Raw genomic sequence first — 19268 nt, forward strand, 5'->3', positions numbered from 1 at the left:
AGGAAGATGAACAAAATATACATGGGAAGCAAGGCGGCCACGGAACGATTTATCCCGATTATCAGAAAGCGCCGGAGACTCACATATACCTTCTCCCCCATTGCCCTGTCCTCATTTGCTGGTGACGCATGTATGTTTGGGTGTGTGTGTGCACATGTATGTGTGTACGTATGCATGCATTTTCGTTCGTTTTGGATTTATGTGCCTCCCATCTCATCCAGAGGCCACTCTGAGCAGCTTACAAATATGAAAAAGATAAAACAGTAATAACGGCAATCAGTTATGCTAAAAAATTACCATTAAAATATTAAAATGGGGGCAAGCGAGAAAGGAGCATGAAGATCACAGGGGGAGGTGGGGGTCAACAAATATTCTCTAAGCCAGTGTATGCAGCCCCAGGCACTTGTTAGAAAGTCAAAAAATTAACACCCCCCCAAAAAAGATGTACTGCTTATGCCTGTCAGTTCCAGTGCTCTGCTAACTGATATGCCTTGCAGACTACAATTATGTCTAATTCATCAATTTGGCCATTTCCCCCTGTCTGTCTATTACCTACCTACCTACCTACCTACTTACCTACCTACCTATTTATCTATCCATCTATTTTTAGTGTGATTTATTGAGTGAATGTTAATGAATGTTTTAAAGTTAGAATTTTTAAAGATCTTTTAAATATATTAATTGGATCAATTGTATTGTTATGTCTTTTATATATGCTGTGAGTCGCCCCGAGTCCTCGGAGAGGGGGCGACATACAAAGCCAATTAAACTAAAGTAAAGTAAAGTAAACTGTCTGTCTATCTTCTATCTATCTGTCTGTCTACCTACCTACCCATCCATCCATTTTCTATCTATCTATCTATCTATCTATCTATCTATCTATCTATCTATCTATCTATCTATCTATCTATCTGTCTGTCTCTACCTATTTTCTCTCTCTCATCTATCTATCTATCTATCTATCTATCTATCTATCTATCTATCTATCTATCTATCTATCTATCTATCTACCTACCCGTCCATCTATTTTCTATCTATCTGTCTGTCTGTACCTATTTTTTTTCTCTCTCTCTCTCTCATCTATCTATCTATCTATCTATCTATCTATCTATCTATCTATCTACCTATCCATCCACCTAATTTCTATCTATCTGTCTGTCTGTCTCTACCTATTTTCTCTCTCTCTCTTTCATCTATCTATCTATCTATCTATCTATCTATCTATCTATCTATCTATCTATCTATCTATCTATCTTCTATCTATCTATCTACCTACCTACCTACCTACCTACCCATCCACCTAATTTCTATCTATCTGTCTGTCTGTCTCTACCTATTTTCTCTCTCTCTCTTTCATCTATCTATCTATCTATCTATCTATCTATCTATCTATCTATCTATCTATCTATCTATCTATCTATCTATCTAGGATAGATAGATAGATAGATAGATAGATAGATAGATAGATAGATAGATAGATAGATAGATAGATAGATATATACCATGGTGATCCGACAGAAAAAACATGTAGCCCCTCCCTGGTACAAAGCTGAAGGGATCGGATCCTGTGGCCTAGCGGTTAATTCTCTGCCTTACAAGGCAGAAGCCCCAGAATCAAATCCCAGTAAGGGTATGGCTAGCTGATGAGGCCAGAACAAGGCCGAAATAGCGCTATCCTAGTCTCCCTTAATTTTAAAAATTCAGCAAAAACATGTGATACAGATAGATAGATAGAGGTTATTTATAGATAGATATATATGGGTGGGGAGGGGGTAATATCTAGAATTGTTAATGCCCAGATGGCTTACCACAAAGAACTGCAAATTCATCCGGCCTAGCGTAAGTCAACACAGCTGCCAGGGCCTCTTTCCAGTTTTGCAAGTCGCAGGACTGGACAATCTCCTGCCAGTTCTTGGTTACAACAGCAGTGATGAGCTGGAATGGGGGGGAAACACATACGCACACACGTCAATAGTACCTTCAAAAGGCCCTTTGTCCAACGTTGTGCAATTCTACTCAGTAATGAGAACACATGAAAGACCCTTCCCCATTCGTTTGTCAGAATAACAGAACTGGAAGAGACCTTGTAGGTCATCTAGTCCAACCGGGAAAAAGGTGGGGAGAAGCCTCTGTGGGGCCTCTCTAGGAATCTCCTGGGAGGAAACGGGTGCGGAAAAAGGTGGGGAGAAGCCTTTGTGTGGCCTCTCTAGGAATGTCCTGGGAGAAACAGGGCCTCCACTACCACCCCAATCGCACGCATTATTTGCTTTTACATTGATTCCTATGGGAAAAATTGCTGCTTCTTTCAAACTTTTCTACTTAAGAACCTGGTCACGGAACGAATTGAGTTCGTAAGTAGAGGTACCACTGTATGTAAGTTTTGTCCTTGCTTCCAATTGAAAAAGTCCACCTACCCTGGTAATTTTGCCTCTTGTTTTTGCAAAATACTTCTTCTGCGTCTTGGATAAGAGTTCCTGGCCACCGGCTATTGCAAGAATAATGGCATCAGCCATGCGATTGTCGTGCAGGCACAGGTCAACGGCGCTTTCAAAGTTCCCCGTCAGCAAAGCCTGAGTGATCAAACCATCAATGTCTGCATGAAGGAGAACAAACACACAAAGACAATGCTTATCGCCATAATCTTATAATCAAATGCAGAAAAATAAACCCGAGACTTGGCATAAGATATATATACATATCTATATATTTACCTCCAGTGACAGAAATGTTAAAGGTTTCCTTGATGGGTTGCAGAGAATCAAACTCAGTGTTTTTACTCTGGAAGGGGAAAAACAATCCAGCTTAATACAGTTTCAGAACATGTTATTTGACTGCATTTTAATCATAACGGGAAATATTATGACAGAGCTGCACCGAAATGAAAACCGCCACTTAACAATAATTTATTTTATCCTACTCACTACAAAGAGAAATGGCATATTTACATTTTTGCTCCTCTGCTCATTCATCTCGGGAATGAACACACCGCCGATCTTAATTTTCAGCAAACAGGCACAGGACTGGGTGTATACAGTGTTCCCTCGATTTCCGCGGGGGATGCATTCCGAGACCGCCCGCGAAAGTCGAATTTCCGCAAAGTAGAGATGCGGAAGTAAATACACCATTTTTGGCTATGGACAATATCACAAGCCATCCCTTAACACTTTAAACTCCTAAATTACCATTTCCCATTCCCTTAACAACCATTTACTCACCATTATTATTGGTACTCACCATTGAATAATGATCCTGATATTTATAAACATAATTATTTATTAACAATAATTATTTTTTTTGTTATTTATTTGCAAAAATTATTAGCTTGGCGATGACGTATGATGTCATCGGATGGAAAAAAACGTGGTGTAAGGAAAAAAACCGCAAAGTATTTTTTAATAAATATTTTTTGAAAAACCCTGGTATAAGCTATTCGCGAAGTTCGAACCCGCGAAAATCGAGGGAACACTGTAATCATTTCTGCTCTATTATTCAAATTGTCATATTGAAATATCTACAGAGGTGTGAGCTGATGGCACACAGTGATACATTTAGTGAGTAGACAATGTCGCTTGCCGGGACCTTGGGGAAAAGCCTTCTCTGTGGGGGCCCCGGCCCTCTGGAATTAGCTCCCCCTGGAGATTCGCACTGCTCCCACCCTCCTCGCCTTCCGTAAGAGTCTTAAAACTCATTTATGCCGCCAGGCTTGGGGTGATAAATATGAGTCGGCTGCCAAGCGTCCAAATATTGATTATGTGACCTTGGGGCTGCTTCAGCGGCGGTGTGAAAAACTGTCATAAATCACTTTTTTCCAGGGCAGCAGTAACTTTGAACGGTCACTAAATGAAACTGTTGTAAATCGAGGAGTCCCCGTATAGCCCATAGGACATGAGATGCACACATAAGCAAACAAGTTAGTTGGGAATCCATGCAAAATCACTCACATTCACTACCAGTTGTGAGTCAGTTTGCATTTTTAGCACAAAAAGGGTGTGTGAATACCTCTGGCAACAGCTGGTCCTTAGCAGCAAGACCCTCTCCACCATCAGGTTGTGCAAGCTGGTCAGCTTCCTCGTGAGCCTTTCTCACCGATATGAAGAGGACGTTGGAAAGATTAAAGCAAAGACACCAACTCCTTAAACCAATGCAAACAGCCCCCAAAATAGCCCCAAGAGGTCTCCGAAAAGTGTGATGTTAGTAAAACTAGAGTTATAGCAACAAGGAGAAGAACCCTTTTTCCTTTCTGAAGAATCCAAACATCTTACTGCTTGTTAAAATAATAACAGTAGACCTTCTGTTAGGATCAGGGGTGGGCTAAGGTGGAGTGGTGAGGCGTGCTTGCCCCCGTGGCTCTGAATGCTAGCGGAGTCCAGCGCAATTCTGCTACGGCGCCTGGAGACTTGTGGCAACCCTGCATGTCCACGTGCGATTTCGCTACCTGCCCAGTCGCAGTAGCATAATTGTGCTGGACTCCGCTAGCACTTGTTCTGGTTTCGGGTAGAAATTAAGCAATTACAGATAACTCTTATTAAATGCATCATTTCATGAATAAAGAAACTCCATTTATTTCTCTGCTCTCCTGTAATTCGAACACATTCCATACAGGCACTCGGTCCTTATCTCTCTTAGCTGCATTCCTCACATTCCTTCTCCTGCTCCACTTAACAAGATTTATTTTCCTAACAGCATGACTTTGAAAAACAACAGAACTGACTGTTAACAACACAGAATCCTTGAGAGCCGCAAGAAACACATCAATCTTCCCTTCGGCAACATTGAAACTCCACCCTTCTTCTCCGCTGACCCCCTCATGTGCCAAATACATCACTACAGTATTTAACCCATTCCTCTCCTTAATATCTTCTTCCAGACCTCTGTTCTGTACGTTTTTGGGCCCTTCTGAATTTAGGGTTAATCCAGCGAGCGTCTGATTCTCCCTCGCTAGATCCTGAACTCATAGCCCCATCCTGTGGCTGGCCTCCCACCTGTTCTACTACCTGTAACTCCGGGCCCCCCACTAATTCATAAACACTATCTGAATCCAAGTCCCCAATATCTTCATCATCCTCCCACTGATCAGGAATATGTACAACAGCACTCAGAGTCATGGGGCGAGCACACATCACTGTTCCACCTTAGCAGCCCACCTCTTGTTAGGTCTAAACAGTTGGGTTGGCAATATATAAATACAGTAATCCCTCGTTTTTCGCGGGGGATGCGTTCCAAGACCACCCGTGAAAAATGAATTTCCGTGAAGTAGAGGATAGTTTTTTATGTATTTAATGAGTATTTGGACTTTTAAAACCCACCCTTCGCATTAAACAATCATGCTATAATGCTTCTCAGCTGGAACTACATGTGATATCCTACCATAGGAATCAATGTACAGTGGTACCTCGAGATACGAGTTTAATTCGTTCCGGACCTGGGCTCTTAAGTCGAGCAGCTCTTATCTCGAATGACTTTTCCCCATAGGAATTAATGTAAATAATTTTAATTGGTTCCAGCCCTCAAAAAACTCACAAAGTTAGTCTAAATTATGCAGAAAGACATGTTTTTAATGAAGAAATGTACATGTACATATAAATGAACAATGAAGTTTCTTTCACTTAACTTGTAAACTTTCTTAAACTTTTAAATTTACATATGTTCAACTTCTCTGCCACCCAATCCTGTAGGACAGAGGTCCCCAACCCTTTTTGCACCAGGGACCGGCTTTAAGCGATCAAGAGAGGAATGGGTGAATGAATGGACGGAGGGTGGGAAGGAAGGAAGGAAAGAGGGAAGGGACAGGAACAGAGGAAGGAAGCAAGGAAACTTATGAAAGGGGAGAGTAAGAGAGGAATGAGTGAAGGGAGGGAGGGAGGGAAGAAGGTGGGAAGGAGAAAGAAAAGAAGAAATAGAGGAAGGGAAGGTAAAAGAGAGAAAGAAAAAGAGCAAGAAAGAAAGCTGCAAGCACCCCCCCCCGAGCCCCCCAGGCCGGCTGCAACCTTTTAAAACACGCGCGCCGCTTCGCAGCTGTCTCCTGAAGCCGAACGCGGAAGTTAGCGTTTGGCTTCAGGAGACAGCTCCTTGGCGCTTGTATCTCGAATTTGGGCTTGTAAGTAGAACAAAAATATCTCTCCCCTCCCAGCTCTTATCTCGAGTTGCTCTTAAGTAGAGCAGCTCTTATGTCGGGGTTCCACTGTAAAAGCAAATGTGTGCAATTGGGGAAACCACAGGGACAGTGGAGGCCCTGTTTCCTCCCAGGAGATTCCTAGAGAGGCCCCACGGAGGCTTCTCCCTGCAGAAGAATTTTATGAATTTTTAATGGATTTAAAATTTTCAATGGATTTAAGCCCCCTTTGAAAACCCGTGAAGTAGCGAATCAGCAAAAGTCACCATGGAATCCAGGAAGTGATCATCTTGACGTCCTTAGCAACCTGCCAGTGACGTCAAGGCTCCGAATGCCAAACGCAACCCCGAACTTTGCCTGAAGTTTCAAAAAATTTCATGTTCGTGTTCGGCATACCGAACACTGCAAAATTCGGTACGGACCCGAATTGTGCGAGTTCGGTTCGCCCATCACTAGTGATGATCACAAAAAGTATCTTTTTGTAGACCTGTGTTATAGGTCTAGGCATGTGCGAGTTGGCACCCGAGTCAAAAAAGGTTTGTCATCATTGGTTTAGAGTAAATTAACCAATTGCAATGAATACTGAGTCTTCCACACAAACCCTTGTAGAGACCATTGTTCTCCCTTAATGGGTGTTGCACTGTCGGGATTTTAAATCCTTATTTTTCACCATGTAAGCACTGGGATGCCACAAAATCCAAGTGAAAAGGTGCTACTTTCCAAATTTATCAAATTTAAAAAGAAAGAAAATTGCGCTGGATTTTTTTTTTACCTCATCTTGATCTCTGCCCTGAGGACTCTCCTTAGCAAGAGTTGAAGTAATCTAAGGAAATAAAACAAATGGCTTAACATTTATTTTGGAAAATGAAGTTTCTTTCTTTCTTTCTTTCTTTCCTTTTTTCTTATTTATTTATTTAACTTAATTTTAACTTTTTTTAAAAAGAAAAGGGGGCAAAAAGATAAAAGCTTTACATCTCCACCCCTTGTCCAGTCAACGAAGCAATGGAAGCGATGTGCCAGTGCCTGGAGGCTGTTGGGGCCTGGATGGGTGTCAACAGACTCAAACTCAACCCGGATAAGACGGAGTGGCTGTGGGTTTTGCCTCCCAAGGACAATTCCATCTGTCCCTCCATTACCCTGGGGGGGGAATTATTGACCCCCTCAGAGAGGGTCCGCAACTTGGGCGTCCTCCTCTATCCACAGCTCACATTAGAGAACCATCTTTCAGCTGTGGCCAGGGGGGCGTTTGCCCAGGTTCGCCTGGTGCACCAGTTGCGGCCCTATCTGGACCGGGACTCATTGCTCAGTCACTCATGCCCTCATCACCTCGAGGTTCGACTACTGTAATGCTCTCTACATGGGGCTACCTTTGAAAAGTGTTCGGAAACTTCAGATCGTGCAGAATGCAGCTGCGAGAGCAGTCATGGGATTCCCTAGGTATGCCCATGTTTCACCATCACTCCGCAGTCTGCATTGGCTGCCGATCAATTTCCGGTCACAATTCAAAGTGTTGGTTATGACCTTTAAAGCCCTTCATGGCATCGGACCAGAATATCTCCGAGACCGCCTCCTGCCGCACGAATCCCAGCGACCGATTAGGTCCCACAGAGTGGGCCTTCTCCGGGTCCCGTCAACTAAACAATGCCGGTTGGCGGGTCCCAGGGGAAGAGCCTTCTCTGTGGCGGCGCCGGCTCTCTGGAACCAACTCCCCCCGGAGATTAGAACTGCCCCTACTCTTCCTGCCTTCCGAAAACTCCTTAAGACTCACCTTTGCCGTCAGGCATGGGGAAACTAAACATCTCCCCTGGGCATGTTAATTTATACATGGCATGCTTGTGTGTGTGTTTGCTATTACATGGGGTTTTTCTTAAATCGTTAAATATTTTAATTAATTGGATTGTTGTGACTGTTTTTACTTGTTGTGAGCCGCCCCGAGTCTTCGGAGAGGGGCGGCATACAAGTCCAACTAATAAATAAATAAATAAATAAATATTTTCAACTTATCCGAAGTCAGATCTTGAGCGATGATACTGAAAAAATGTAAATAATAAAAATGTCGTGACCTTTTTATTCTTCCCTCACCTACCTATCTTTGTGCGTTGGTTACCCGGGTAAGTGACATATTCAAGGGAAAAAACACTTTGTGGATATCTCTATTATTCAAATACTCTACACCTGTGTTTTTCAAGTTGAGTCCACTACAAATTGGGATTGAAACAAAAAAGAACAACACAAACATCTTTCTTAAGCTGTGAGCACTGCACAGTCCTGGCATTAACACCAGTGGGAATTTTTATGTGTTGAAACTCAGGTGTCCACTTGTTGTAAATGCTGAAAAAGGTTGGTTGTGTAAAAGTCATCAGCAAAAAAAGGAGGATGATATTTCATGTAATTACTAGGAATTTTATAAATTCGTAAATTTGTGAGCCTTTTATTAATCAGAAAACAGGCTCTTTTAAAATTATTGAGAGATGAACGGCTATTTCTTGCCATATCTATTTTCTACTCATATCTCCATTATTTCTTCCAAACCAAACAATTAATGTATGATGAACGTTTTTCATGTAGTCCTTCAAAATGCAACATAGCAACATTTACCTTCTGTCCCAGGCCATCTTTTTTGTACCCCAAGAGTTCCAGATATTTGCCACGGGAGTCTTCCTCAAAATGCACCTTAACAAAAAAAAGAGAGGAAAGAATAGCTAGTTTCTGTATTCTTCCTGCATTCCCAAAGCAAGACATCTCTCCCAAACAATTACCGTATTTTTCGGACTATAAAACACACTGGTGTATAGGACGCACCAAGATTTCAAAGAGGTAAGTAAGCAAAAAAAGGTTTTTGGTCCTCCCTGGCCCCCAGGAGCACTCTGCAGGCCTCCCAAACCCTCTTTGCACCCTGTTTTTACGAAAAACGGGCCCATATTTTTGCAAAAATGGGACGGGAGGCAGGGCTTTGGGAGGCCAAAAATGGCTGTATTTGATGTATAAGACGCACCGACATTTAAAAGGAAAGTGAACACAAGAACAGGGGACACAATCTGAAGTTAGTTGGGGGAAAGATCAAAAGCAACATGAGAAAATATTATTTTACTGAAAGAGTAGTAGATCCTTGGAACAAACTTCCAGCAGACGTGGTAGATAAATCCACAGTAACTGAATTTAAACATGCCTGGGATAAACATATATCCATCCTAAGATAAAATACAGAAAATAGTATAAGGGCAGACTAGATGGACCAGGAGGTCTTTTTCTGCCGTCAGACTTCTATGTTTCTATGTTTCTATGACATTTCCACGCTTTTAGGGTGGAAAAAGGTACATCTTATACTCTGAAAAATACGGTACTATACATTATGGAAAAATTTAAATGACACAAGCTAACAGCGACCGGTTAGGGCCCACAGGGTCGGCCTTCAACAAGCCCCATCAGTCAGACAATGTTGTCTGGTGGGGCCTAGGGGAAGAGCCTTCCCCGTGGTGGCCCCGGGCCTCTGGAATCAACTACCCCCAGAGATCTGCACTGCCCCCACCCTCCTGGCCTTCCGCAATCAACCCTGAAAAAAAATCACCTTGAGGAATGACCACACGTTCTTCTCGAAGTCGTTTTTGGCGACTTCGATTTTCTTCTGACAGTAGCTGACGAAGGCTTCGGCCTGAACCGCTTCCTGCAGCTGGTTGGACCTGTTCAGGAATTCCTTCTCGGTGACAACTTGACTAATGTAGACGTGGTGGTGCTGTTGAGGGTGTTCTCCTTGCTGTTGAGTCTTGCTGTTCTCAAAAGTGACCAGCCTCCCTCCGAACTGGAATTACAAGAAGTCAGTGTTAATGTTATCCGTGCCTGTTCATACAACTAGATAGTTTTAAAGCAAGTCCATTTTTTTTAATGTAATGGGGGTTTTAGGCTTTTAATGTAAAATTGTTATTTTAGACTTTAATATTAGATTTGCTATTATATATTGTTTTATCAATGCTGTGAGCCGCCCCGAGTCTGCGGAGAGGGGCGGCATACAAATCTAATAAATAATAATAATAATAATAATAGTAATAATAGTAATAATAATAATAATAATAAGTCCTTTTTGGTGCTCAGTATGATTTATGGGAATTGCAACAGTCTGCCTGACAAGGAATTGGTAACATGAAACACAATTGTGAATACAGTGGTACCTCTACCTAAGAACGCCTCTACTTACAAACTTTTCTAGATAAAACCCAGGTGTTCGAGATTTTTTTGTCTCTTCTCAAGAACCATTTCCCACTTACAAACCCGAGCCTCTGAAACTGTAACCGGAAAAGGCAGGGAGAAGCCTGTGTGGAGCCTCGCTAGGAATCTCCTGGGAGGGAACAGGGCCGGAAAAGGTGGGGAGAAGCCTCCGTGAGGCCTCTCTAGGAATCTCCCAGGAGGAAACAGGGCTGGAAAAGGCAGGGAGAAGCCTCCGTGGGGCCTCTCTAGGAATCTCCTGGGAGGAAACAGGGCCAATAAAGGTGGAGAGAAGCCTCCATGGGGCCTTTCTAGGAATCTCCTGAGAGGAAACCGGGCCTTCATTCTCCCTGTGATTTCCCCAATCACACACATTATTTGCTTTTACATTGATTCCTATGGGGAAAATTGCTGCTTCTTACAAACGTTTCTGCTTAAGAATCTGGTCACGGAACGAATTAAGTTCTTAAGTAGAGGTACCACTGTACTATGTATCAGTGATGGCAAACCTTTTTGGGTTCGTGCCCATGCCCTCCACCCATGTATGCACGCAACCCCTCCACGCATCCCCCCCCCCCCCCCGTTCGCTGCTCCCTGCCATGCACACAGGCCTCACAAGTGGGCCAACCGGAAGTTTGTTTCTGAACTTCCGGTTGGGCCGTTGGGCCGTTTTTTGCCATCTCCAGGCTTCAGGAGGCTTCCCTGAAGCCTGGGGGGAGCAAAAATGGGTGAAGAGAAGGCTGAAAAGCAGCTAGCCAGCAGGCACATACACACTGGAACTGACACAGGGCAATGCCTCGCATGCCTTCCGATATGGCTTCGTGTGGGACCTGTGGTATGCATGTCATAGGTTTGCAATCACGGCTATATATGAAACTCCTCGGCTCTTTATCACCACCAGCGCTTCCCTCCAGCCTTCATCCAAAGCCCTGCACCAGGAGGCCGAAGCAGACCCCAAGTCGGAATTTCTGCCCCCCTCCGATCCGCACAAAGAGACCCCGAAGGGGGAAACACTCAGCAGCAATACAAAAGGTCATTGCACGTATCTGGCCCAGGGACCGTAGCTTGAAGACCCCTGATTTATTTATTTATTCGATTTTTATGCCGCCCTTCTCCTTAGACTCAGGGCGGCTTACAACATGTTAGCAATAGCACTTTTTAACAGAGCCAGCCTATTGCCCCCACAATCCGGGTCCTCATTTGACCCACCTCGGAAGGATGGAAGAAGGCTGAGTCAACCTTGACCCAGTGATCAGATTTGAACTGCTGACCTACAGATCTACCGTCAGCTTCAGTGGCCTGCAGTACTGCACTCTACCTGCTACGCCACCCTGGCTCATTTAGTGCAATATAAAAAAATGCAAATAATTTTTCTGCGGGATGCCAACATTTTCTCACGGACCACCAGTGGTCCACGGAGCACTGGTTGGTGACCACCGCTTTACGCTACATGAAGGTTTCTTTAAAGTAAAGCCAGAGATTTCTGCGAAGCACCCTGCAGAAAAACAGATCGCTGTGGGTACGCCATGTCCCATTCCTTGATTTAAACAGCAGAGACTTACTGAAAAAGATGCTCCCACTGGTCGGCGGATCCATTTGGGTGGTTTCTTCAGAGGGAGAACCGTGCTCTGTGCTGTGGTCTGCTGGGGTAGCTGCAACGGAGGAAGGGGCTGCCCCGTTCCAAAGGGATCGAGATTGCCGAAAGACGAGGAGAGCTTTTGAAAAAAAGAGAAGAGAAAGATGGAATTATTCCTTGGTCTTCAGTTCAACCCAATTCCAGGGCAAACTTTTATGGCTCAGAATTTGTTTACCATTTATCTAAAGTGCCTTCTGAGTTTTTTTTTAAAAAAAGCAATGGATTTATTTATTTATTGGATTTGCATGCCGCCCCTTTCCGCAGACTCGGGGCGGCTAACAACAACAATAAGACAGCATATAATAATAATCCAATACTAAAACAGTTAAAAACCCTTATTATAAAACCAAACATACGTACAGACATACCATGCAAGGGGGAAAGAGTATCTCAATTCCCCCATGCCTGGTGGCAGAGGTGGGTTTTAAGCAGCTTACGAAAGGCAAGGAGGGTGGGGGCAATTCTAATCTCTGTGGGGAGTTGGTTCCAGAGGGCCGGGGCCGCCACAGAGAAGGCTCTTCCCCTGGGTCCCGCCAAGCGACATTGTTTAGTTGATGGGACCCGGATAAGGCCAACTCTGTGGGACCTAACTGGTTGCTGGGATTCATGTGGCAGAAGGCGGTCCCTGAGATAATCTGGTCCGGTGCCATGAAGGGCTTTATAGGTCATAACCAACACTTGGAATTGTGACCGGAAACTGATCGGCAACCAATGCAGACTGAAGAGTGTTGGTGTAACATGGGCATATTTGGAAAAGCCCATGATTGCTCTCGCAGCTGCATTCTGCACGATCTGAAGTTTCCGAACACTTTTCAAAGGTAGCCCCATGTAGAGAGCATTACAGTAGTTGAGCCTCGAGGTGATGAGGGCATGAGTGACTGTGAGCAGTGACTCCCGGTCCAAATAGGGTTGCAACTGGTGCACCAGGTAAACCTGGGCAAACGCCCCTCTCGCCACAGCTGAAAGATGTTTCTCTAATGTGAGCTGTGGATCGAGGAGGACGCCCAAGTTGCAGACCCTCTCTGAGGGGGTCAGTGATTCTCCCCCACGGTAATGGACGGACAGATGGAATTGTCCTTGGGAGGCAAGACCCACAGCCACTCCGTCTTGTCTGGGTTGAGTTTGAGTTATAGGTAAGGATTAGAGCAGTGCTTTCAACTATTTTAAGATGCCTGGACTTCAACTCCCAGAATTCCCCAGCCACTTCTGACTGAAGAATTCTGGGAGTTGAAGTCCATATATATTGTTCCGTTTGTCCCGGTTAATTATCAGTAATTAATCCCCAATGAAGACTCGAAAACTAATTCACTATATATATTTGTCTATTTACAAAGAAACGTGCTGGAAACAGCAATGAAATCATAGGAATGTCAGTCCGACTGCCAAAAGTCTACCATTATCAGCACAGTTCATAACAAGCATCCACCATAAAGTAAAAAAATTCAAGTTATTAGTTCTTGGCGTTGACAGGTACTCACAAATGTCCTCAAAAACCAGGATTTCAGGGTTGCAGAAGGATTTAAGAGAGAGAGACTCTTCGGCTGCTAGTTCTCTCTCCCACTATAGGAACGTTAAACTTTTGCCCCGAGATTTCCCATCCTCCTTCCTTTTATACTATCAGTGGTGACAAGCCGTGCATAGAAGTATTCAATGCCTAGATCTACGTCGCTGGAGATATTCTTGTCTCCCTTGCATTCTTCTTAGCCTTGCATCTAGTATTGGGTCTACAATATCGCCCTCCTCATCTGACTCCATCATTATCACAGCAGGGGGTTCTGCAGTCTCTGGAGGTTCCCTAGGCCCTAACTCTCACTTTCCAGTCTATGATGGACCCGGTTCCTTCTACTCAAAGTCCGTGATCAAAGGAGCCAGATGCGAGCCTACCACAACATATATCATACAAGTTGTCATGGTTGAGAAAAGTGGATTGGAGGATGAAAAAATGAACACAGCCAAAGAACCACTAGTACTGGTCAGCATCCGATCTGCTCCTCCTCGGCAGGTGGACCTTTAAAACCTTGCTGAGAAAACCAAGAACACCGAGTTCTGAGACAGCTAAATTTTCTTTTTTTAAAATAATATATATTTAAACTTTTATTATTAAAAACAAAAACAAAAAAAGTCATATCATTGTTCTTACATATCTAATACCGTTTCTATTAACACATCATTACAACTCCTTTCGTTATGTCATAAGCAAATCAAATACAAATTGTGCAGAACAGAATGTTAATATCCAAGTCTTTTCCATGTACACCTATACTCTTATGTTGTCAGTTTTTTTTTTAATTGCGGATCCATCTATATAATTTTTTCCATATCTCATGCCCTCATCACCTCGAGCCTCGACTACTGTAATGCTCTCTACATAGGACTACCTTTGAAAAGTGTTCGGAAACTCCGGATCGTGCAGAATGCAGCTGCGAGAGCAATCATGGGCTTACCTAGGTATGCCCATGTTTCACCAACACTCCGCAGTCTGCATTGGTTGCCGATCAGTTTCCGGTCACAATTCAAAGTGTTGGTTATGACCTATAAAGCCCTTCATGGCACCGGGGCAGATTATCTCCGGGACCGCCTTCTGCCGCACGAATCCCAGCGACCAGTTAGGTCCCACAGAGTGGGCCTTCTCCGGGTCCCATCAACTAAACAATGTCGTTTGGCGGGACCCAGGGGAAGAGCCTTCTCTGTGGCGGCCCCGGCCCTCTGGAACCAACTCCTTCCAGAGATTAGAATTGCCCCCACCCTCCTTGCCTTTCGTAAGCTTCTTAAAACCCAGGCATGGGGGAACTGAGATATTCTTTCCCCCTAGGCTTCTACAATTTATGTATGGTATGTTTGTATGTATGATTGGTTTTAAAATAAGGGTTTTTAGCTGTTTTAGTATTGGATTGTTGCATGTTGTTTTTACCACTGTTGTTAGCTGCCCCGAGTCTACGGAGAGGGGCGGCATACAAATCCAATAAATAAATAAAAATAAATAATAAATAAATCTCTTTAGTTTCTTTATTTCTTACTCCTTTAATTAAGAGTAAGAAGACAGCCAAATTTTCAATCACTTATTTTTAAGCATTTCATTCATTCATTCATTCATTCATTCGTTCGTTCGTTCATTTATTTATTTGATTTCTATGCCGCCCTTATCGAGGCGACAAAAAACCCGTCTTTCCTCCATTTAAAGACAACACAAAACGAGATACCTTGTCCGCTTGTTTCTGTCGCAGGCTATCCGTGCTTCCTCCCATGATTGAGTAAACGCTTATTCTCCCATCGAAAGAAGCAGCGGAGAGAAGGGCAGGATTCCTGGGACACCACTGGACATCGAAGCACCACTGGGTAGAGGTAGGAAGCTCATACAACACCTGTGATCAGAAGAAAGGAAGAAGGACAATTATTAGGACAACTGCAAAATTGGTCAGTGACGCGCATCAATACATAGCAAGCAAGATGGAGAATTAAAGGTACACTGATCCCTCGTTTATCGCGGGTGTTACATTCCAGGACTACCAGAGGTAAACTAAAATCCGCAAAGTAGGGACACTATATTTATGTAAGTATTTATATACTATTTTAAGGTTTTAAGGCTTATAAACCCCCACGATGAAACATGAAAGTTGCCTCCCCTAGCAACCCTGAGTCTACGGAGAGGGGCGGCATACAAATCTAATAAATAATAATAATAATAATAACTGTGAGGTTCAGTTAACAATGTATTTGTAATTACTGGATTTTAAAAGAAACTCTGTATTGTATTATATATCCTTGTTTCATTAATTTATAAAGCTGATCAATACAAGCATTTCCAAGCCAAGCCGTACCCGAAATCACACCACAAAATACACTGCTCAAAATAAATAAATAAAGGGAATACTTAAAAAACACAATATAACTCCAAGTAAATCAAACTTCTATCCACTTAGGAAGCAACACTGATTGACAATCTGTTTCAAATGCTGTTGTGCACATTCAACTTTGTACAGAACAAAGTATTCAATTAGAATAATTCATTCATTCAGATCTAGGATGTGTTATTTGAGTGTTCCCTTTATTTTTTTTTTGAGCAGTATATAAAGGTTATATTTAAGCTACATGAATATTTTTTTAAAAACCTAAAGGGTTAACTCAATATTTATTTTTTCATTACGGTTCTAAACATTTAGAAAGTTGGTAGTCATAAGTATGCTTTGATGCAAGTAAATGTTGAAAAACTGATGTGCTCAGTATATACTGACATATTTTTCACTTTCTAAAGTTTAAATCAATGTTTTTCAACCAGTGTGCAGTGGCACACTAGTGTGCCGTGAGACATGGTCAGGTGTGCCGCGAAGCTCAGAGAGAGAAAGAAAACAAGAGAGAGAGAAAGAAAGAGAGAGAGAGAGAGAGAGAAAAGAGAGAGAGAGAAAGCAAGCAAGAGAGAGAAAGAGAGAGAGAGAAAAAGAAGAGAATGAGAAAGAAAGAAAGAGAAAGCAAGCAAGCAAGAAAGAAGAGAATGAGAGAGCGAGAGCAAGAGAGAGAGAAAGCAAGAGAAAGAGAGAGAGAAAGAAAGCAAGAGAGAGAGAGAAAGAAAGCAAGAGAGAAAGAAAGCAAGAAAGAAGAGAATGAGAGAGAGAAGAGAGAGAGAGCAAGAGAGAGAGAAAGAAAGAGAGAGAGAAAGAGCAAAAAAGAGGAAGGAAGGGAGAAAGAAAGAAAGAAAGGGATGGAGAGAGAAAAAAGAAAGGGAGAGAAAGAGGGAGGGAGAGAGAAATAGAGTGAAAGGGAGGAAGAGAATTTTTTTGCCCAAACTTCCCCCCCCCTTCTCAATGTGCCCCATGGTTTTGTAAATATAAAAAATGTGCCCCGGCTCAAAAAAGGTTGAAAATCACTGGTTTAAATGTTACTTAAACGCAAATACCTCTCCTGTGTTTGGATTGGAACAAAGGATTTTAGAATCTTTGCCACAGCTAAGCAGTAGTTCAGGATCTGCCATGCTCCAAGCAATTGTCAAAATACCTCTGTGTAAAAAAGAAAAAAAAATCAAAACACTTATCAAATTAGCCAAACATTGCAAATATGTAACTGATATCAACGGGACATTAAAATTTGAAAAAAGAGAGGAAACGATTAGAATAAAAGGGCCTTCATCATAAACAAAAGTCCAAAACTATCACCCAAAATGCTCAAGAGTTCCTTTTTTTTGCTTTTGTCTCAAATAAAACAAAATCTTATTTTGAATGCTGATATAAATATGTACAGTGGTACCTCTACTTACGAACTTAATTTGTTGCGTGACCAGGTTCTTAAGTAGAAAAGTTTGTAAGAAGAAGCAATTTTTCCCATAGGAATCAATATAAAAGCAAATAATGGTTGCAATTGTGGAAACCACAGGGAGGCCCTATTTCCTCCCAGGAGATTCCTAGAGAGGCCCCAGGGAGGCTTCTCCCTGCCTTTTCTGGCAGGAGATTCCTAGCGAGGCCACACAGAGGCTTCTCCTCGCCTTTTCTGGCCGTTTCCTCCCAGGAGATTCCTAGAGAGGCCCCACAGAGGCTTCTCCCTGCCTTTTCCAGCCCTGTTTCCTCCCAGGAGATTCCTAGAGAGGCCCCATGGAGGCTTCTCCCCGCCTTTTTTGGCCCTGTTTCCTCCCAGGAGATTCCTAGAGGCCCCACAGAGGCTTCTCCTCGCCTTTTCTGGCCGTGTTTCCTCCCAGGAGATTCCTAGAGAGGCCCCACAGAGGCTTCTCTCTGCCTTTTCCGGTTACAGTTTCGGAAGCTCGGGTTTGTAAGTGGAAAATGGTTCTTGAGAAGAGGCAAAAAAAATCTTGAACACCCAGTTCTTATCTAGAAAAGTTCGTAAGTAGAGGCGTTCTTAGGTAGAGGTACCACTGTATCTCTAACTATCTGCTTCCAACCCTATATGTTTATTTTCCAATGTTATTTAATCATTGTTCTGCCAACCCCTTTCGCATGAAAATCTGTCAATGTATTTTGCTCTAACATCTTCGCCAGTCTTTCTAGCCCGCATTCGTCAAAGCTGTATATTTATGCACCTTGCATGGTTTTCAAGAACACGAAGAGGGGAAGATGCAAATCTCAGGTCCCATATCTGGATTACGGGCAGCCGGTCATCTTCCGAAGCTAGAACCATTTGCGTAGCGACCTCAGGATGCCATTCCAGCCCCGAGCAGTGCATCTGAAATGGTATAAATAGTGTTCATTTTTTTAAAAAAAAACAACAACCTTGTAATCCTTTGCATTGGGGTGGAGTTGAGATGACCGAATGCAGCTAAGCGTTTGCTGGCCAAATGCCCTTCATAGAAACATAGAAGACTGACAGCAGAAAAAGACCTCCTGGTCCATCTAGTCTGCCCTTATACTATTTCCCGTATTTTATCTTAGGATGGATCTATGTTTATCCCAGGCATGTTTAAATCCAGTTACTGTGGATTTACCAACCATGCCTGCTGGAAGTTTGTTCCAAGCATCTACTACTTTCAGTAAAATAATATCTTCTCATGTTGCTTCTGATCTTTCTCCCAGCTAACCTCAGATTGTGTCCCCTTCTAATTGTTGTTGTTGTTTGGGGACCGCTGGTGTATAGGATCATCTCTAGTATAAAAAACTGAATATGTGTCGGGGAGAAGGCCAGGTTTATACAATCTGCACTGCACTTTCTTCGTTCAGTAAAAAGCTCCAACTTTTTTGGTCTTTAATTCGGAAGTACATACCTTCGGAACCGTCTTCTACCGCACGAATCCCACCGGCCGATAAGGTCCAACAGAGTTGGCCTTCTCCGGGTCCCGTCGACTAAACAATGTCATCTGGCGGGCCCCAGGGGAAGAGCCTTCTCTGTGGCGGCCCCAACCCTCTGGAATCAACTCCCCCCAAAGATTAGAACTGCCCTCACCCTCCTTGTCTTTCGCAAATTACTTAAGACCCACCTGTATCGCCAGGCATGGGGGAACTGGGACATCTTTCCCAGGCTTTTTATATTTTATGTTTGGTATGCATGTGTTGCATGGTTTTTAAAATGATGGGGGTTTTAGTTTTTTTTTAATATTAGATTTGTTCCATTGTAATATTGTTATTATTGTTGTTGTGCGCCGCCCCGAGTCTTTGGAGTGGGGCGGCATACAAATCTAATAAATTATTATTATTATTCGCATCTTAAAAGCCAACACTTTGAATTGTGACCGGAAACTGATCGGCAACCAATGCAGACTGCGGAGTGTTGGTGTAACATGGGCATACCCTAGGGAAGCCCATGATTGCTCTTGTAGCTGTATTCTGCACGATCTGAAGTTTCCGAACAGTTTTCAGAGGTAGCCCCATGTAGAGAGCGTTACAG

General features: G+C 43.1%; 1 protein-coding gene across 9 annotated transcripts in view; it reads right to left on the reverse strand.

Moving 5' to 3' along the window:
- SEC31A (SEC31 homolog A, COPII coat complex component) overlaps window positions 1-19268 on the reverse strand; it is an 80467-nt gene that overhangs the window by 36804 nt on the left and 24395 nt on the right. For 5 of the 9 annotated variants that reach the window (XM_070756946.1, XM_070756948.1, XM_070756949.1 and 2 more), the window contains exons 7-17: window positions 17971-18113; window positions 16840-16939; window positions 15149-15310; window positions 11875-12027; window positions 9681-9911; window positions 8711-8785; window positions 6885-6935; window positions 4000-4077; window positions 2712-2778; window positions 2415-2593; window positions 1809-1935 (exon numbers count right to left, since the gene is read on the reverse strand). In XM_070756946.1, coding sequence (XP_070613047.1) covers window positions 1809-1935; window positions 2415-2593; window positions 2712-2778; window positions 4000-4077; window positions 6885-6935; window positions 8711-8785; window positions 9681-9911; window positions 11875-12027; window positions 15149-15310; window positions 16840-16939; window positions 17971-18113 — 1366 coding nt within the window. The remainder of the gene's footprint in view (window positions 1-1808; window positions 1936-2414; window positions 2594-2711; window positions 2779-3999; window positions 4078-6884; window positions 6936-8710; window positions 8786-9680; window positions 9912-11874; window positions 12028-15148; window positions 15311-16839; window positions 16940-17970; window positions 18114-19268) is intronic. The other 4 variants (XM_070756953.1, XM_070756954.1, XM_070756951.1 and 1 more) reach the window with 1 other exon arrangement.

The sequence above is a fragment of the Erythrolamprus reginae genome, chromosome 7 (genome assembly GCF_031021105.1).
Source record: "Erythrolamprus reginae isolate rEryReg1 chromosome 7, rEryReg1.hap1, whole genome shotgun sequence".
NCBI lineage: Eukaryota > Metazoa > Chordata > Lepidosauria > Squamata > Dipsadidae > Erythrolamprus > Erythrolamprus reginae.